This window comes from Tetrao urogallus (assembly GCF_951394365.1).
Source record: "Tetrao urogallus genome assembly, chromosome: 13".
NCBI lineage: Eukaryota > Metazoa > Chordata > Aves > Galliformes > Phasianidae > Tetrao > Tetrao urogallus.
The window spans coordinates 6159095-6175652 of NC_136826.1; the positions used below are offsets into that span (position 1 = coordinate 6159095).

At 42.7% G+C, this 16558-nt stretch overlaps 1 protein-coding gene across 1 annotated transcript in view; it reads right to left on the bottom strand.

The window, feature by feature from the left end:
* Positions 1–11188: 11188 nt before the first annotated feature.
* The window catches only part of TRPC5 (transient receptor potential cation channel subfamily C member 5), a gene marked incomplete at both ends in the record, with an annotated part of 61641 nt that continues 56271 nt past the window's right edge, over positions 11189–16558 (bottom strand). The window contains 4 exons of the mRNA XM_079542037.1: positions 11189–11923; positions 12617–12706; positions 14283–14324; positions 14496–14702. Of these exons, the coding sequence (XP_079398163.1) occupies positions 11189–11923; positions 12617–12706; positions 14283–14324; positions 14496–14702 (1074 nt within the window). The remainder of the gene's footprint in view (positions 11924–12616; positions 12707–14282; positions 14325–14495; positions 14703–16558) is intronic.

The window sequence follows — 16558 nt, forward strand, 5'->3', positions numbered from 1 at the left end:
GCACTGCATGTGCAGAATTATCATGTGGTGGCTGCCAGCTGGAGCCTGCTCACAGCCAAGGACAGGGTGGTGGCATAGCCCTGTTCTAGGGGTAATGAGCAAGGGCACAGGTGCAGGTTAGGAGAGCTTGGTACCAGGGTCCCAGAAAAAGAGCAAAGTAATCTGTTTTCCAAGGCTTGGTGTTGTTTTTTTTTTTTTTTTTTCCACATGAATTCAACATTTGGGTGTTGGAGCTGCCTTCCGAAACTCATGGCTGCCAGATTTTGTAGGGAACTTGAGTTATCATAATTGAAACACAGCCTGCATGGGGGACATATGGTACAGATAAGGAGATGCTGTCAGTAGCTTCAGAAAGTGGCACAGTTGTTATTTGGTGAAGTTGAAAGTAATTGTGTGTGCCCCTGAATTTATACAGCTGAGCGGGGATGAAAAGAGGAGTGACTGTGCTAAACAGAGGGAGGGGAGTATGCTTCCATCAGTATACCTGTTAAATAAACATGGGATTGGACCAAAAACAGCAGGAGAAAGTTGCTCCTTATGAGTCTTTATAGGCTAGAATAAAACTGTGAAGTTTTTTGCCCCTCTGTTAATAAAAGTGGTTATTTACTACTTTTGGCTAGGAGGTTGTATGCTTGCCTTCTAGTTTGTTTCTTCAGATCTCCAATTACTGCTGTACATTTAACTTGGGAGTTTAATAAAACTCTTTGAGTTGGAGGCGCCAGAGGGAAAATCAAGGTGTGAATGGAAATGATCCCTGATTAGCTGATATCATTTTGACCTGCTGTACTGCTTGGAAAAGATTCCCCAAAGGAACTGGAGACCATTAGGACTTCAGCCTCAGCATTTCTGCCTTTTTGAAAGAGTGCTCTTAACTTAAACTGGCCTTTATGAGAACAGGGAACAATGCCACAAGTTTTGTTAAAACTTCCTCCAAAAAATAATTCACTAGGTAACCTCTAAAGGGAATCTACAAACCATGTGACTAGCTTTATGCACCTGAAGACTGAACAGATTTCAGAAGTGCAGTCTCCATCATGAAGTCATCAAATGTTTCCACTTCAGTCTTGAGTGCCATCATCTGTCACATCAAACAGTTGCTGTTAGCACTGGAGTGAATCTCTCCACTTGAGCTGTGAATAATGCCTCTTTCCTTCTACTGTCAGTGAGACAGCCTTGCTTTTCTTCAGTGCAAATGGTTATTGTAGCTGGAAGTTATGTTTTATCTTTCTTTCTATTTGTCTCCAGGAGTCAACTTCTTTTCTTCCTCTTAGAAATACAGACCAACGATTGTGGTAGGGAGTCAAGTTTTTCTCTCACTTATCCTTCTAGCAGCTGGATTTTTGTTAGTTGCATTAGTGACCCTGTTAATCACCTCAATTGATGTATATTTAAAAAGAAATACCACTGCGATTTTTACACTTGTAATCTGCGTCTGGTGAACTTGCTCGTGGATCTGACACAACCAGATACAAGCAGGCATCTCAGCTGTGATGTTTTTATCAGGGCTGTTGAGGCTCAGAAGCAATTCTTTAAGGCAGCACGCAGGGGTTGTGGAGCAGTTAATGTGCTGGAGCAGGTTCATCCCTGCCCTCTGTAGGGTAGAAAATGTTGCTGCTGTATTACAGCATAAAGCTGTAATGTTAAAAATACACTGAAATAAGGGAGGGTCTAAGAGTTGCTGCTGTTGGAGTAGTGGTTTTGAGGACCTAGGCTTCACTGGGACCATGTGAAGGTGTGAATAGCAAGATTGGGGCTTAGGATATTTTTTTTTTTTCTGTGAGGAGCCTGGTGTCGGATGATGGTCCAAACTCCTCATCTTTGGTTCAGTTACACATCAGAACCAGACCAACAGTGTTTTGTGCCTGGCTGCATTGGGCACGAGCAGGGGAGTATGGTTTGCAGCCACATGCGTATTTTAGCATTTATTTGAGTGGAGGTATAAAATCTTCGAATATTGATTTCTGATTGGAACAATAATTTCCTTCAGATTGATTTTTTTTTTTTTTCCTCTCCTCTTTTGGTTTCTTGTTATATGTTGCATAATAATGAATTCTTTAAGTAGATTTGATCCTGAAATGCGTTGGTGTCATGTATTTTTATTTTTTGGTGGCTGGATTTTCAGCTTGCCAAAGGGAGAAGGTTTGTGCTGCCAAGCCTGTGCCAGTCATGCTTGCCGCCTCCTTTTCCATACCACATTCTCTACATGAAAGGCAGCAGCTCGGAGTGGATTATCACCTGAAGGCTGTGGGAAGGAGCCCTGGCACAGAGCACTCCTGGCAGTGCAGGATGAAGTAGGCAGTGATATGCTGTAGTTTTCAGGTGTGGACTTTGTGTTTTTAAGTATTCCACCCTCTTCTAAGCTGCTACAAACCTTTCTGCCCTTAGAGCAGGCTCTTATCCAGCTGTTTGCCTGCAGATCTGCCAGTGCCAGAGCACACGTCCGTTCCTGAGCACCATGCAATGATGGCATGCTGCAGCCTGTACTGGCTGAGGGGTGCTGGGCCATCCGGCTCCCTGCAGGCAGTGAGCTGCTCCTCTGCTTGTTAACATTCTGTACAGTGCTGCTGTGTGCTGGAGGCACAAGTCTCTGGAGTTTGTTGAATTGTAAAATCCATCTGTTATTGAAGGTAATTATTACAAATGCTGTAGAGACTAATCTTGCTGATTCTGCCTGCCGGCAGCATTGTCCTGCAGGGCTGTGCTGGCTGCTGTTCCCGTGCTGTTTTTCCCCATGGCTGTGCAAGAGTACCAAACCGACTCCTGTGGCTGTTGCTTTTCCAGCTCAGTTGTTTTATTTTAGCCTCCTTTTCTCTCTGCAGTGGTGCTGGAAATCCTTCTTGTTTATAAAATCACACTGTCAAAGGCTGCATGATGCGTGGGAGGTGCTCAAATCTTAAATCCGGACCCACAGTTCAAAGTGCCCGCCCTTATGAGGGAGGAAGGCAAAGCTCTCAAATTAGAACTTTATGGCTTTGAAACAAGACCAGAATTTAAATGTTTCAAGGCAGAGCTCCTGCTGGTCGAGTCACTGCCACTCACAGCAATCTAGCACAGAGCAGTCCAGCCAGCATTAGCCATAGACGATGGGCACTGCTCACAGCAATTCAGTCATTGCCACAAGCGTGCTGATCTGCAGCACCAGGAACACGTGTCTGAGCCCTAGCAGGGTGTTTTTACAGATTGAACTCATTTATGGTGTTCCATGTATTCCTTCTGCTGAACATTGCCTTCGCTGGAGCAGGTGAGCACTTTGCCACCAGCGTACCACGAGGTTAACAGCAAGGTAAGAGCCACACATGGCTGTGACAGCTGCTTGATGTTGCTGTGTTACGGAAAATGGTCCCAAGAGAAAGCGGTGCATCCTGCAAGGATGAAATTAGTGGACCTTCTAACTCCCTCTGCCCCTCTCCTTTGGGTATTTTTCCTGTTTTCTACCCTGCCTGTTCACATTCAAATTTCAAACTGTGGTTTCAGACTGCTTTTTAAACCAGTTTGTTTTGTATTTTTCAGAATTGAAAGCAAAAATATTTAATATTTATGGTGATTACTTGAGCACATGATTTGTGTTTTCAGGAAGTGCAGTAAGAGGAGATGGATTATACTGCAAAACTCCTTCTGTCTCAGCCCACTTCCCTCCTTCCCTGCTCCAACCTGGTGTTCTCTGCTGCAGTGCATCCTTCTATCCCTGTAGTCACTGTACAACGGAAGGTGTTTTCAGATGCAGTTTCTGTTCCTGAGGTAGAGAGCACAACTAGAGATTCAGGGTGCCTCAACTTTGAAATTCCAGGTTTTATGGTCGGAGTAAGGAATATGCACATCAAACTCTAAAAGAAAACAAAACCCAACAGTAGTAATAAAATTGCAGCCTTCTCACATCCTTGGTGTGTTTACAACTCTGTAGCTGAGGACCGCTGCAGTCCTGGGCCTTGCTGCAGCTCTCACAGTGGGCTGTCTGTTCCCATGTGGGACCACGTTGCCCAAATTGTACCAGGATCATCTGCATTTCAAGGAGAGGGGCACTGCCCTTGTGTAACTTCAGAAAACTCCCATTCTTCTGGAGGTATGACCGGGGGCTCCTGGTGGCTGATGGAAACCTTCAGAACTTCAGCAGCGAGCCTCCGGTGCCTTGATGAGATTTGCGTGGAGGACTGCTTCACATGAGCAAATTAAGTTAACGTAGTTGGGTTGTTGCTTAATGACTCTTTCACGCTATTAGCTATATTGCTGCATATTCCAAAGTGGATGATGTAGTTATGCTGGTCAAAGAATATCTTTAGGGAGCAAATGAAAATGGAACGATATGTTGGACTCCTTTGTACTGCAGTAATTGCATTCATGTGGTGCGTTATGTTTAGCAACGCTCAGTGTGGATTTGCTGCTTTCTGTTGCAGAGAAGATGTAATGATTGGGATTTTTTCAACTTGTGCGCAGTCAGGTGTTGCTCAGCTGCTGCCCAGGAACACTTGCTCAGATCTGGCTGATTGACTTCGCTGCAGGTAAGCAGGGCTGCACCTTGTCTCTTCAAACACCAGCGTAAATCTCTACAGATATGGAGCCCTGAAGTGCTCCTTGAGGAGGCTTCCAGTGCAGAAGGTGGTAGAAATTACTGAATGTCATCTGCTTTGCTGTTCATAAATGTTTATTATCAATAGGTAGCTGGAAATGTTACATCCGAAAAGGTAGAAACACCTTGAATTTCAATAGGCTTACATTTTTGGGAAAAAAAGATTAAACGCTTTTTTTTTTTTCTTCAGTTTACATTTAAGCTAAAAATACACATAAAATAAATAATTTTATTTATTATATACATTGTTTCATTTTTACATGTTACATGAGGGAATGACATGGGATCTGCACTATGGACAGAAAAGGTGCAAGTAGAAAAGTACGTAAAATGGAGCGTTTGTTTTTGCTTTTTGCTCTGCCCTCTCCATCTCCCCCTCTCTCGAGGTGGCTGCTACCACCTAACGGGTAAATGCTGAGGTCCCCGCTGTGTCTCTATTAAATACACAAAATTCTCTCTACATCTAAAAGCTCTGTTGCCTGGAAAAGGCCATTTGATTTCTGACCAAAATTAAACAGAAGAAGAAAATCCTCACTTTTTTTTTTTTTTTTATCCCATGAAATAAAACACATCTTCAACTATGATCTGCCGTGAAGCTGTTTCTGTGATAGCTTTTTCATGAAGATTTAATTTGATATTAAAACTGGGTTGATTTGAAACAAAACACCCACAACCATTTCCAGTGTAAGCCCAGTTCTCCAGGGCTTCCTGAATAGAAAATTGAGTACTTACACATCTGCAACCACCCTTTGCTTCTCGAGGATCCCTAGCTCTCTAGTTTCCAGACCCACCTTACAAACACATTCAGTAGTTTTTAAATAAAACTGTACAATACCTCAAAAATAGCTACACCAAAAGCGCCCCTTTGCTCAAAAGCAACTATTTATAGTCAAAAGGCATTTCATTCTGTTGGCGAAAGGTATCACAGTGTTCTGTTAGCTCACGTGCTAATGGCCAGCTCCTTGGCTGATCACATCTCATTCTGAGTGCACTGTTTCTTCTGGCTTAGAGTCACTGCTGATGGAAATGCTTTAAATGGGAGGGGAAGAAATCCCCAGAGGAAAGAAACAAGCCATGCTGAAGGAGGACGTGCCAGCCAGCAGGGTGGGCAGTGCTGTTCTCCATAGTTGGTGAGCTGTAGGTTGAGAAGGGTCTGTGTGTAAAGAAATAATGGAATAGTCAGGTTGGCCTCACAGTAGTGGGCGATGGGAGCTAGGTGGGGGCTTCTGTTGTTGGTTTTGGGTTTTGCTTTGCATGCCTTATAAAAGCAGAGCAGGTAGAAGAGTTTCCCTGAAACATAACATGCTGTCATACATTCATACATGTTTTTGCCTTTTAAATACACTTCTCCTAGATAAAGCATATTCTCTTTTAAGAGTCATTCTTGATCATCAGTTTACTCCAGAGCAGCAGTTATTCTGGATGGAGGGAATTATGTGAATAATATATAAATGACTTGTTTGTACAAATATAATGGTCTGAATCAGGGAAAGCAGTGTAAAAATTAAATGCAATCGAATCATAAATGGTTTGAAAATACATTAACGTGGCCAGCCCAGAGTGCCTCCCACTGCCTCCAGAAACTCAGTCAGGGATTGATTTTATACTTGTGAAGTTTCAAGTTACACGTTCCCTGAAAACTGCAGATTATTTTGGTGACACTTTAATTTAGATGATACTCTAGTGGGTTTATTTACTATTCCCTGTAGTCTTACTGATTTCAATTAATTTTCACTTTGCATGAATGGAAATCACTGATGCTTCTGGCACACCTGGGCAGGTGCAGCTAAGCTGCTGCAGAGGAGGATGGCGACTTTCAGTGCATCCACCCAAGGGCAGCTCCAGAGAGTCACTGGGTAAGTAACAGTTTTCGTTTGTTCTGGGCAGCCTCAGTGGCGTGGATGCCTTTTGCTTTTTGTACTTCTCCGTTCTGGATGTCTGTGGAATTGTAATGGGGCTGGGAGGCTGATGCTGCTGTTTTGGAAGTCAGCCTTGGTGGCTGTGCACAGCTTTCTCACAGACACGTCTGTGGGACACTTGGCAAACTGCAGTGCAAGCTGACTAAAGGAGAACTCAGTCAAAAATGGAGCCTTTTTCTGGTGTGTGTGTGTATATGTGTATATATATATATATGTATATATATATATATGTGTATATATATATATACACATATATATATATTATATATGTATATATTATATATATATATATAATATATATATAATATATGTATATATATATACATATATTTCTGCGAGATTTTGGCCTTTAGAAAAGGAAAGAAAAAAATAAAAGCAAGACTGAGAAGTTCCAAGTGTTATAGGACCTATACCTAATAGTGAGAGAGCAGTTGGTATTCGCCTGGTTTTCTGACTTGGTGAGATAGCCCTGGAGTAAAGGGAATCCCTGCTTATGCTGTTAGTACTTTTCCAAAGTGGAGGTTTCCCTTGTGCTCCTGTTTTTTTTTTTTTTACTTCTGTGTGCACATAAACTGTGCTGGGCTGACTGTGGAACCTCCCCATGCCTGGAAGTCTGTTGTGACAACCAGCTTTAATCTATTTAAAGGGTAAGGTTTTATATAGGAATACATTTATATAATAAGTACTTACAGTGGCAATTTCTGTTTAAAAATTGTTACAAGTATCACTAGAAAAAGGGTGAAACACAAGTGTACAGTAAGGTGAGCTTCCAAGTGAGACATGTCACAAAACCAAGGAAGTTAGCTGAGGCTCCCAGGTCTCCGTCTACTGCAGAAGTGCCCTAAAATCCCCTGGTGGGAAATCATGCTTTTTTTTCTACATGGGAAACTATCTTAACAGACATAGTAAAATCCTAACCTGAATTAGTCTTCAGAAGACAAAAGTACGTACCACTGCTACAAGCATGAACTAGTTACTGTATATAGCGCCTTTAATTCGAAGATCTGAAAGTGCTTATAAATAATGAACTAACCCCCCGCGAGGTAGGTAAGTAGTATTATCCCTATTTTACAGATGGGGAAACTGAGGCATTGGAGAGGCTGTGTGACTTGCCCAAGGTCACAGGTGAGTCAGTAGCAGAGCTGGGAACAGACCTCAAGTCTTGTTGTCTAGTCCTGTGCTCTGTCACTGTGCATGCTGCTTCTGTAGGGACCACATATACAAATAGTTGAGTATTTACATATATACCAGTACGTGAATAATATACAAATACAATTATCCAAATAATCTGCAGAGATGTTACTTAATTTCTTATTTCTAAAGCAACTTCAATCTCTGACCTGAGTACACTGCCTTGTAGCTCTGTGATGGTCTGTGTTTGGGGGGGTCTGACTGCCTATTGGGGATTGTTTGTAGGTTAAAAAGCCAGGTGAAAGTGATGCCAGGGATGGGAGGTGAGAAATAAAGCTACTTTGAAGAGTAGGAAACCTAAAGAATAGGCCAAGTGATCAAGACCTGTGTGATTCCAAATTCCAAATAGCATATGTATGATGATTGTTGGAGCATCCAGTACAGAGGCCAGGCATAGGCCAGTTGTGACACAGCTGTGCACCCTGAACCAGAGAATTAAGTTAACTCTTCACAGAAGATGCTCAGTGTCTCATAAGCTCCTACCCCAGCTGCTTGCACAAACTGCAGAGAGATGCTTCAACCATTCCTCTGAAGGAAAGAGTAAGAAAATGGAAAAAAGTAAGTAAAATCCCCAACAGTCTGACTGCAGGTGATTTTAAAAAGGAAAAGTAAGACTGGGATCAATCAAATGCATTTTTTTCCACAAGATCTTTTGGTTTCTTCCCCTGACGCTCCTCCTTAACAGTAGTAATGATAATTCACGAGCTGCTATAAAGCCTATTGCTACAAAATGGGGTGCATAGATGTGATCAAACAATTTGGCCTTTTGGGGAGACCAGACTGACAATTTTGCAAACTCCTGGATAAATGTATTCATCACTTAGTCAAAGCAAACAGTTGTGTTCAATGTGAAAGTCAGCTCAAACTAGTTTATAGCTGGGAAGCATCTGAGTCATGAAACAAATCCCCAGGAGCTGCAGCCCAGCAGCCCTGTGATGTTCCTCTCCTGTTCAACAGAACGCTATCAAGAGATTATTGCAGTGCTTTATCCATCATGCCATTACAATGTGGCAGCTCCTACCCCTGCCCTTTCAGGACACAGCAGGAGGACATGACTCACACGATTTGCACAGAGGGGATCTGCATTACCCTCTGCCACTTCTATGTTTTTGAGGGGCATTGCTGCAGTTATTTGCATTTCATTTTGAGATTTGTACCTGTTAATGTAGGGCTGAATTTGAATGACGCCTTTTAATCGGAGCCAGCTCCAGTGTGCTTGATTTGTGGAAAACTTAAAAGCTCTTCTGCTGTCTGAGGATGTGAGCCCTGCATCTGTCCCAGCCTCCAACTCAGCTGATACCATCTGCACAACTAAACTTGGGTGGTTTTTATGCCCACTTGTTACACTGGTAATGTAAAGATGCGCTGCCCTAGAGTTCATAAGCTGCAGTATGTTTAGGTGAGGCATAAAATAATTCAAACCCTTCTCCTTACTCCCTGTAGCAGCTCACATTAATGTTCATGCTTCTAAAAATAGACTACATTACATTTATTAAACTGTGGGTTCTTATTGTGGGCTGCTTAGAGAACTGCATTCAGCTGCTTCTAACTGCAGCTCTCGTAGGTGGATGGGTTTGCCTCGTAAAAAACAGAATTGCTGGATTTCTCACTGAGCAGTCAGCAAACTGCTTCTGACCCCCAACATTCTGCAAGTCTCCTTGTGATGCTTTGCTCAGCCTCACTTTCAGGAAGAGAAGATGCAATTGTCAAAGGCTGCTATAACCCTGCAGTAAGTATGAAAGCCTGAAGTCTATTCACGCTGAAGTGCTTTTTGCTCTCTCACGCCTAGCACATCTAGAGGCTTACATCCTTTGGGCTGTATGCTGCATGCTGCTAACAAGGAGAACATTTCTGAGTCTCTCTTCCTGGTTGCTCTTTTTTCTTAATGCTGTTGCTTGCCTAAAGCCCTGCTTTCCCCCTCAAGTTCTGCATTCAAAGCTTCCTGTAGCCAAGCCTGTCAGCATCTGCAGGTCTGCTACAAGAGCTGTTCACAAAGTTGTTCTCTGTAGGTGTCCTCAGGAAGATCCCAACAAGGTGGTGGTTTTCCGTAACAGGCAAAGCATCATAGCCCAGGCACCCCAGCATCTCATTTATGCAGGATTGCACTGCCTCTGCAGGAGAGGTGATTTTTGGCAGTACACCTCAGGATGTGCTCCAGCCCACATAACCTGTCCTGGAATAGAGCCTTCAGCCTGACACAGCCATGGTGTAAGGAACAGCCATTTCTCAGCTCCTGGTCAGCACTGACTTCTTCCTGGCAAGCAGCCAACTAACAGCAGTTCTTAAGCAGTACTGAGTGCCAATCACCTGTGTATCTCAGCAACAGCACAGAAAGTCCAAGTATCGCATTGTGGAAAATCACTGTGTCAACCATTTTGCTCTTGGTGGGGCATCTTCTCCCCTTTTTGATGCTACTTAGGACAAATGAAACAATGGGAGTGCCTGGACAGGGCCTAGCAGAAATGGAGGGGGAAAACGAACAATTGAAAAAACAGTAACAGAAGGGTAACATTTCCTGCCATGCTCCTTTTTGGTGCACCTTCCTAAAGGGACTGCAGAGACTTCCCAGGGTGCCAGATCCAGTCTGGGCTGCTCTAACTTCAGTTTCTTTTCAGGAATGCAGCTCACAGACCCAGAGACATCACAGGTGGGTGGCTTCTGCCTGAAACGTGACATTGGCTGGGAAGGCAGCAAAAAGCAAATGAAGCAGTGAAAATAAGAGCAAGAATTTCAAAAACAGATGCAGCTTGGTGTAAGGGTGAGGTTTAGGGCTGGGTTTTGGTTTACCATTAGTGATATAAGAACCACACTGAGGTTTCTGTCTCAGGCAGCCACAGCTGGTTTTAGGTTGTTCATCAATGCAGAAGTTGGGAGCAAGGCCAGCTACTGGCTTCCCCTGCCTGCCTCACTGGGAGGCCATTCTGCTCCCTACCAGGGCAAATCATAACGTGTTCCAGTTGCATGACATAGGTGTCTCTTAGTAACAATTTACAATATGAATATAATGACCTGAAAACTATACTACTGCAAGAATCAGAGGTTGTATTGCTTAAAGAAAACAAGAAGCCAGTTCTACCCTTCCTAAAAAGGTTTTACATGACTCTCAGCCTCGTGCTAAGCCATTGCTCACCAGCTGGATGTGCTGATGAGGACTTCAAGCAGGAGGCAGAGTGATAACCCAGCCGTGCTGGGGTGATGAGGAGAGCACTGGAGGAATCCTCTACTCTGCCACTGGTGTATCTGAATTATGTGGGATTCAAAGACTGGCTGCAGCTGAATGAGTACTGTGGTTTACAGTGATTTTGTAAATGGTGAAGCCTTCCATTCAGTTTTTGTGAAGATAAAACAAAAATAAAATAATAGAAGGCGCAGATAGCTATAGAATAGGCTAACAGAGTTTCACATTTGTTTCATCCTGTGGGCAGAAAAGAATTCATAATGCTGAACCAGGTGAGAGCAAACAATTACAAATAATAACAACCAAATTTTCCAACAGGCATTAAGATAGCCTTACTTATAGTCGCGTTGTAACATGGTCCTCTTGCCCCTCTTTCCACTGGTTTATAAACAAGTCACAAGCCTCTCCCCATGAATCAAACACATCCTCTGATGAGTCTAAAAGTTTGGAATTAGAGGAACAAATACTGGAAGCACAGTGAAGGGAGCTGGTACAAACCACAGGGCACTCCTTGCTCTGTCCTGTAAGTCTTGTGTTCCTACTGTAGTCTACCTCATTGAGGTTAATTTCACTTTTGGAACAATTCTCTTCTCTCTCTTTATCAATCTGAGAATATTTGATGTCTTTCCACATGTAGTGTGGCTGAATAATTCCATCTGAAATAGTGTACATGGGCTCTGAATTTGCTTCAGGTACATGTCCATTCATCTTGGAGAACAGCAGCCCCAGTCTCTTAAAGGACTCCTTCTTGGAACTGGAAAGCCTCTGAACTCTATTTCCATTTCGGATGAAGGAGCGCTTACTGATCCCATTGCTTTTTGGCTTCTCTTCCACCATATCAATCCCAGACATTGTTTTAATTAGCGCAGATACATTGAAATCCTTTTTTTTGTTGGCTACATTGAAAGACACACTTTTGACTTTGGGTTTTTCTCCAGCACTATCCTCATTTGTTTCATCCTTTTGAGACACCTCTGTGCTACTGGTAGAATAACTTCTCCTCTGTGGCTTCCTGTTTCCCAGCAGGTCAAGGACTTCATAGCGAAAACTTGAGATGTCCTGTTTTAATTCCTAGGGCAAGAGGAAAAATGAGGTACGCTCAGCAGCATTATCTGTGAGGTGAAAGAGTGACCACATTCTCTTGGGAGGATTGCTCAGAGGTAAGCAGAGTGCTGATATCAAATCATGCAAACAAGAACACCACACAGGTGAACGCCTACATAGATCATCATTATTTGATGACAGAGGAAAAACAAAAAAAAGTATTGTTAATCCTGACAAGTGGAAAGTTTGCAAGTTCTTTACCACCATAGGCTGTGGCCCAGCCTTTGTGACCACCCTTTTCCCCTTCTTCCTGCTTGAGCAGTGGGGGACAAGCTGAAATAAGGCATTTTATTATAGAAGTGATGAAACTGTTGGAATTTAGAAATATTACAGGAATCTTTTAGTTGGCGCAACTTTAACTTTGTTTACAAGTGTTCCTCATATCCACTAATCCAGCCTCAGTCTGGGATTAGGAGTGCGAAATTGATGCAAATCAAGTACTTTGTTTAAAGCCGTTGCCTACGTTCAGTATTGTGTATTAAAATCTGTGGAAGTGACCATATTAGAAGACACCTGAATGAGGAGTATTTTCTGCTCAAAGGAAAACACATGCACACCAGCTCCTGTAACGGTTGAATTTCCACATTTTTCCCCCAATTAGTGGGAACTCTTCAAGTAGCTACTCAAATTAATATGATCGTTAATGAGAGAAAAAGTTACCTTGAAATTTTCTTCAGTTAAGCCTTCATTGGTTTTGGAAGTTCTTATCATTGCTGCAACATATCTTTTTACAAGATTTCTAATCACTTCCTGAAATAAGAAACAACATGAATCATTCAAATTCTGGCTCTGAGCAAATTCCATTCTTAGTGTACTGAGCACTTACTGACAGTGGTTCTCCCTATTTTGCTCTCTTAAAATGAATTTAAAGAAAAAAAAAAAAAAAAATCACCATTAGCAGTGCTTTTTTTTTTTTTTGTCTTGAAAGCTGTTAAGTATTTTGCACTTTTCTAATTGTACAAATTGTTCAGCAAAATTTTCTTATTATCTTAAATATCTTCAAGGTATTTAAATTCCTTCACTACAGTTTTTAATCTGAGATGCCAAAAGTTCAAGGTTACCAGTCTCACATATACTGCGTAGCTAAACTTGCCATTTTAAGATGGTTCATTAAATACTGGAAAGATGGTACAGCACAGCAAATAACCTGAAGAATAGCCAGGACTCCACGGGGCAATGTTAACCCCCAGCTGCCTGGGTCTTCTCTGGTGGTGGATTTGAGAACTCCTTGCAAAGTTGCTGTGGCATCCACTGACACTACTGGAAGTACTGATTCTTGCCTTGGGTGACTTCTCTAAAGGCTCTCACTCCTCAGTGTTAACCTGAAGATGTCTGTTACAGTCCAGATCTCTGTAGGATGAAATCCATTTTGCTTTGTGTCTGTGTCCCTCCTTGCTGGCTTGACATAAACAGACTGTTGTTTAAGGCTCCTATGGTTATCTGGCACACACAGCAGCTGATCTCTGTATACAGAAAACACTATCTCAAACCTTTCCTCCATTTTCCCTGTTCCAGAAACTGTGACACCAAGTCTGAGTATGACCAAGCACTAAGATGTTCTCTGCACCAAGGCTTTAGTGAGAGGTGTTTAAGAAATCCCTGTACCAGGGAGCACCAAATGTACGTTGCCAAAAGTGATTATTTTAAACATTGGCTCCAGATGCAAATACTCTTCAGAAAACAGGAGATGTCTTAAGAAAGATGAACTGTGTGGCTTTTGACAATATAGCCTGATGTACTGCCTAACGTTCAGGAGACCTTTTTTTGGTTCTTCCAGCATGCTGGCATAACGATTGCATTGAGTTCAGGTACTGAAGATGGTGTTTTTCATAGTTTCACCCTTTCATAGGTTGAATTTAATGAACTCTTGATAATGAGCAGGCTGAGAAAGTACAGAAACAGCAGAATTGAACACAGGAACAATTCCTCCTTCCTAAGCTGCCCAGAACAGAAGGAAATCTCAACCACTGTTTGATGTAGGATCAGGGATGCCTTGCAAAAAAGAGTAGAAGAGCAACTTGAGAGGCCTTATGTAAAAATGCTGCAGAAACAGTTATAATCGGGGTGACATGGCAGCATGATTCCTCTGAAGTCACTGCTGATGCAGCCTCTGAGTTAGCAATTGTGACACATGGTAACTTTTCTGCTACTTTAGAGCAGGTAGAAGAGTTAGGAGTGATTTAGTAAACCATGTCACCTCTACTGAGGAAATGCTTTAATCCATAACATTTGTATATCATTCCAGAAGAAAACAAGAAGTGAGGTACTAGAAAATAAGCAGGAAGAAGAAAAAGCAAATGAAAATTTGATCTGCTGGAGAGCTTACCTGGTAATGTTGATTCTGGATGAGGTTATCGGCATGGCGCTCCTGGAAAGAGAAAGGCACAGGCACGTTACTTATGTCATCCTACTTGTAATGATGGCTCTTGGCAAGTTATGATCCAGCAGCAACCTTCTACCACACCAGTGTACTGGTGATCCTGGTGACCCTGAACATGCACTCCCAAAAACTGAAGGTTAAAACCACGCAGCTTCTTACCGTGAATGTTTTGAGGTTTTCATGTCTCTTCTGCTCATTGTCAGAATCATTGCCTGGGCACAGCTGATTGTGAATCCACCTGCAGAGGTACCAGAAAGACTTGGGACTTGGGATGATGTTAAAGGGAGGAGGCAGGGTGGCCCCTTCGTCAAAGTAACTCATCCAGAGCTTTGTCCGTGCAAACTTCCACTCTATGTCTGCATGGTCCTGTGGGAGGGAGGAGAAAAGAGCATCAGCAGTTTTAGGCGGGCTGTACTGGAGCAAATACCAGTGGCTGAGGAGGTGACATGAACAAGAAAGGAACTGGCTGCAGCAAGGCAGTATCACTTCTTCAGTCTCCTTGCTGGGAGTGCACTTGAAAGCGTAGAACAGCTGAGTAGAAAAATACCATCCTCTCAAATATAATTATAGCAATATTCAGTGAAAAGGTTTGAGAAGCTGAAGCTTAGCTTCATCTTTAGAGTTGATGCTTATCACAGGCTTACCAGTAAATGAAGCAGGGATACTGTTTTTCTTTCACTTTTTGCTAGTTTTTGTATTACCACAAACTGTTGTTTCTCATGTCAAAAGCCAATGAATTCTCACACTTTTCCCTGGAAAAAGATATTTCATAGTTTTTGTTGATTTTTTGTATAGCATCTATTAACTCAGCACTTGTTTATAAACAAGCGGTAACATTTTACTGCGTGCCATGTTTTAAATCTCACCTCTGCAATATCACTACACCAAATTGGAGACAGCTTACTGATTTTTTTATTTATGCTATCACCACAACACTGTGCCTGCTTGCTTTGCTCTAGCGCTTTTCATCCCAGTGAAGTAAAGGTGGAAAGTTACTTGTATCATTTTACAGCTACAGAGATATGTATTCATACCATCACCAAAAATGAATTGCAAAACTGAATTCCAAAATGCAAAATGGTGATCCCTGAATTGAGGTATTTGCCATTCAATCTGTAGAGCCTGGGCAGGCAGCAGCCCTCAAAACTACACCATGAAGTGTAGGACAGGGAGTTAAATATGTCTGAACATCATGCCCCAGAAATTACTACACTGGCATTCTGGCTATGCTCCAATGCTCTGACATGGCTAAAATGTGCTCACAATTCAACAGTGAGGTGCAGCTCAACTCCATTTTAATAGCACTCTCAAGTTATGTGCAGCTCTTGATTTAAAACAACTGTCTTGGTGGCTGAGGAGCACATTAGTCTCTGCAGATGGTGTGAATCAGCTCAAAATACAAGGGCCTGAGCTGCATCTCCCCCTGGACACGCTCACTGCGAGGCAAAGGGGAAAAATCCATCAGTGACTGCATGTGAAGAGGCTGCAGACAGTTGGTGCACTGATAGATCGAGTCTCTGAAGCGCTTTGTAGGGAAATATGCAGATCATGTCTGGCAGCATGAGATGTGTTGGGTTACTCAGCCACGTCTTAAGGAACTACAGACACTTGGAAACACTGACAGCAGTACCTGGGGGTTCAGCTTAAGACAGTGAGAGAGAGCACAAGGCTGTTACTTAGAGACACATATACTCCAGGTTTGTTAATGCAGAAACATAAAGGTCCTAATGGGGAATCAGAGGGGAGATGTTTGTTTGGTTAGATATCCACCTTAGAAATCAATCCCTTCTACAAGTGTCCTTGACAGCTGGCTGCAGCCACTGCTGGGGCAGGATCAGGTATGCTGACATGCTCCACCTGTACTTCTTCACAGTCTTAGTCACAGAGCACAATATACCCTCATTTAAGAGAGGCACCCCATACTGTACTCCACCTGTCTTTGCTATTTCTCTTCCTCTCTTTTACTGCTGTTAATTCCCCTGGGGTTTATGAACTCAGCCTGTCTCAGTTACTCACCTTGATGTTTTGAGAACCTGAGCAAATCAGCTGAGAACTGCTGGCAGCAGTTCTGAGTTGGAAGTGCACAGAAGAGAGAGACTTCAGTTTTACTGTTTTTGTTTGTTTGGTTTTTTGTTTTGTTTTGGGGGGGGGAGGGAAGGGGCAGGAAACCACCATTTTCTTGGTTAGAGCTCTCTTCAGTGCTATGAGTAGTGAACCTGCAT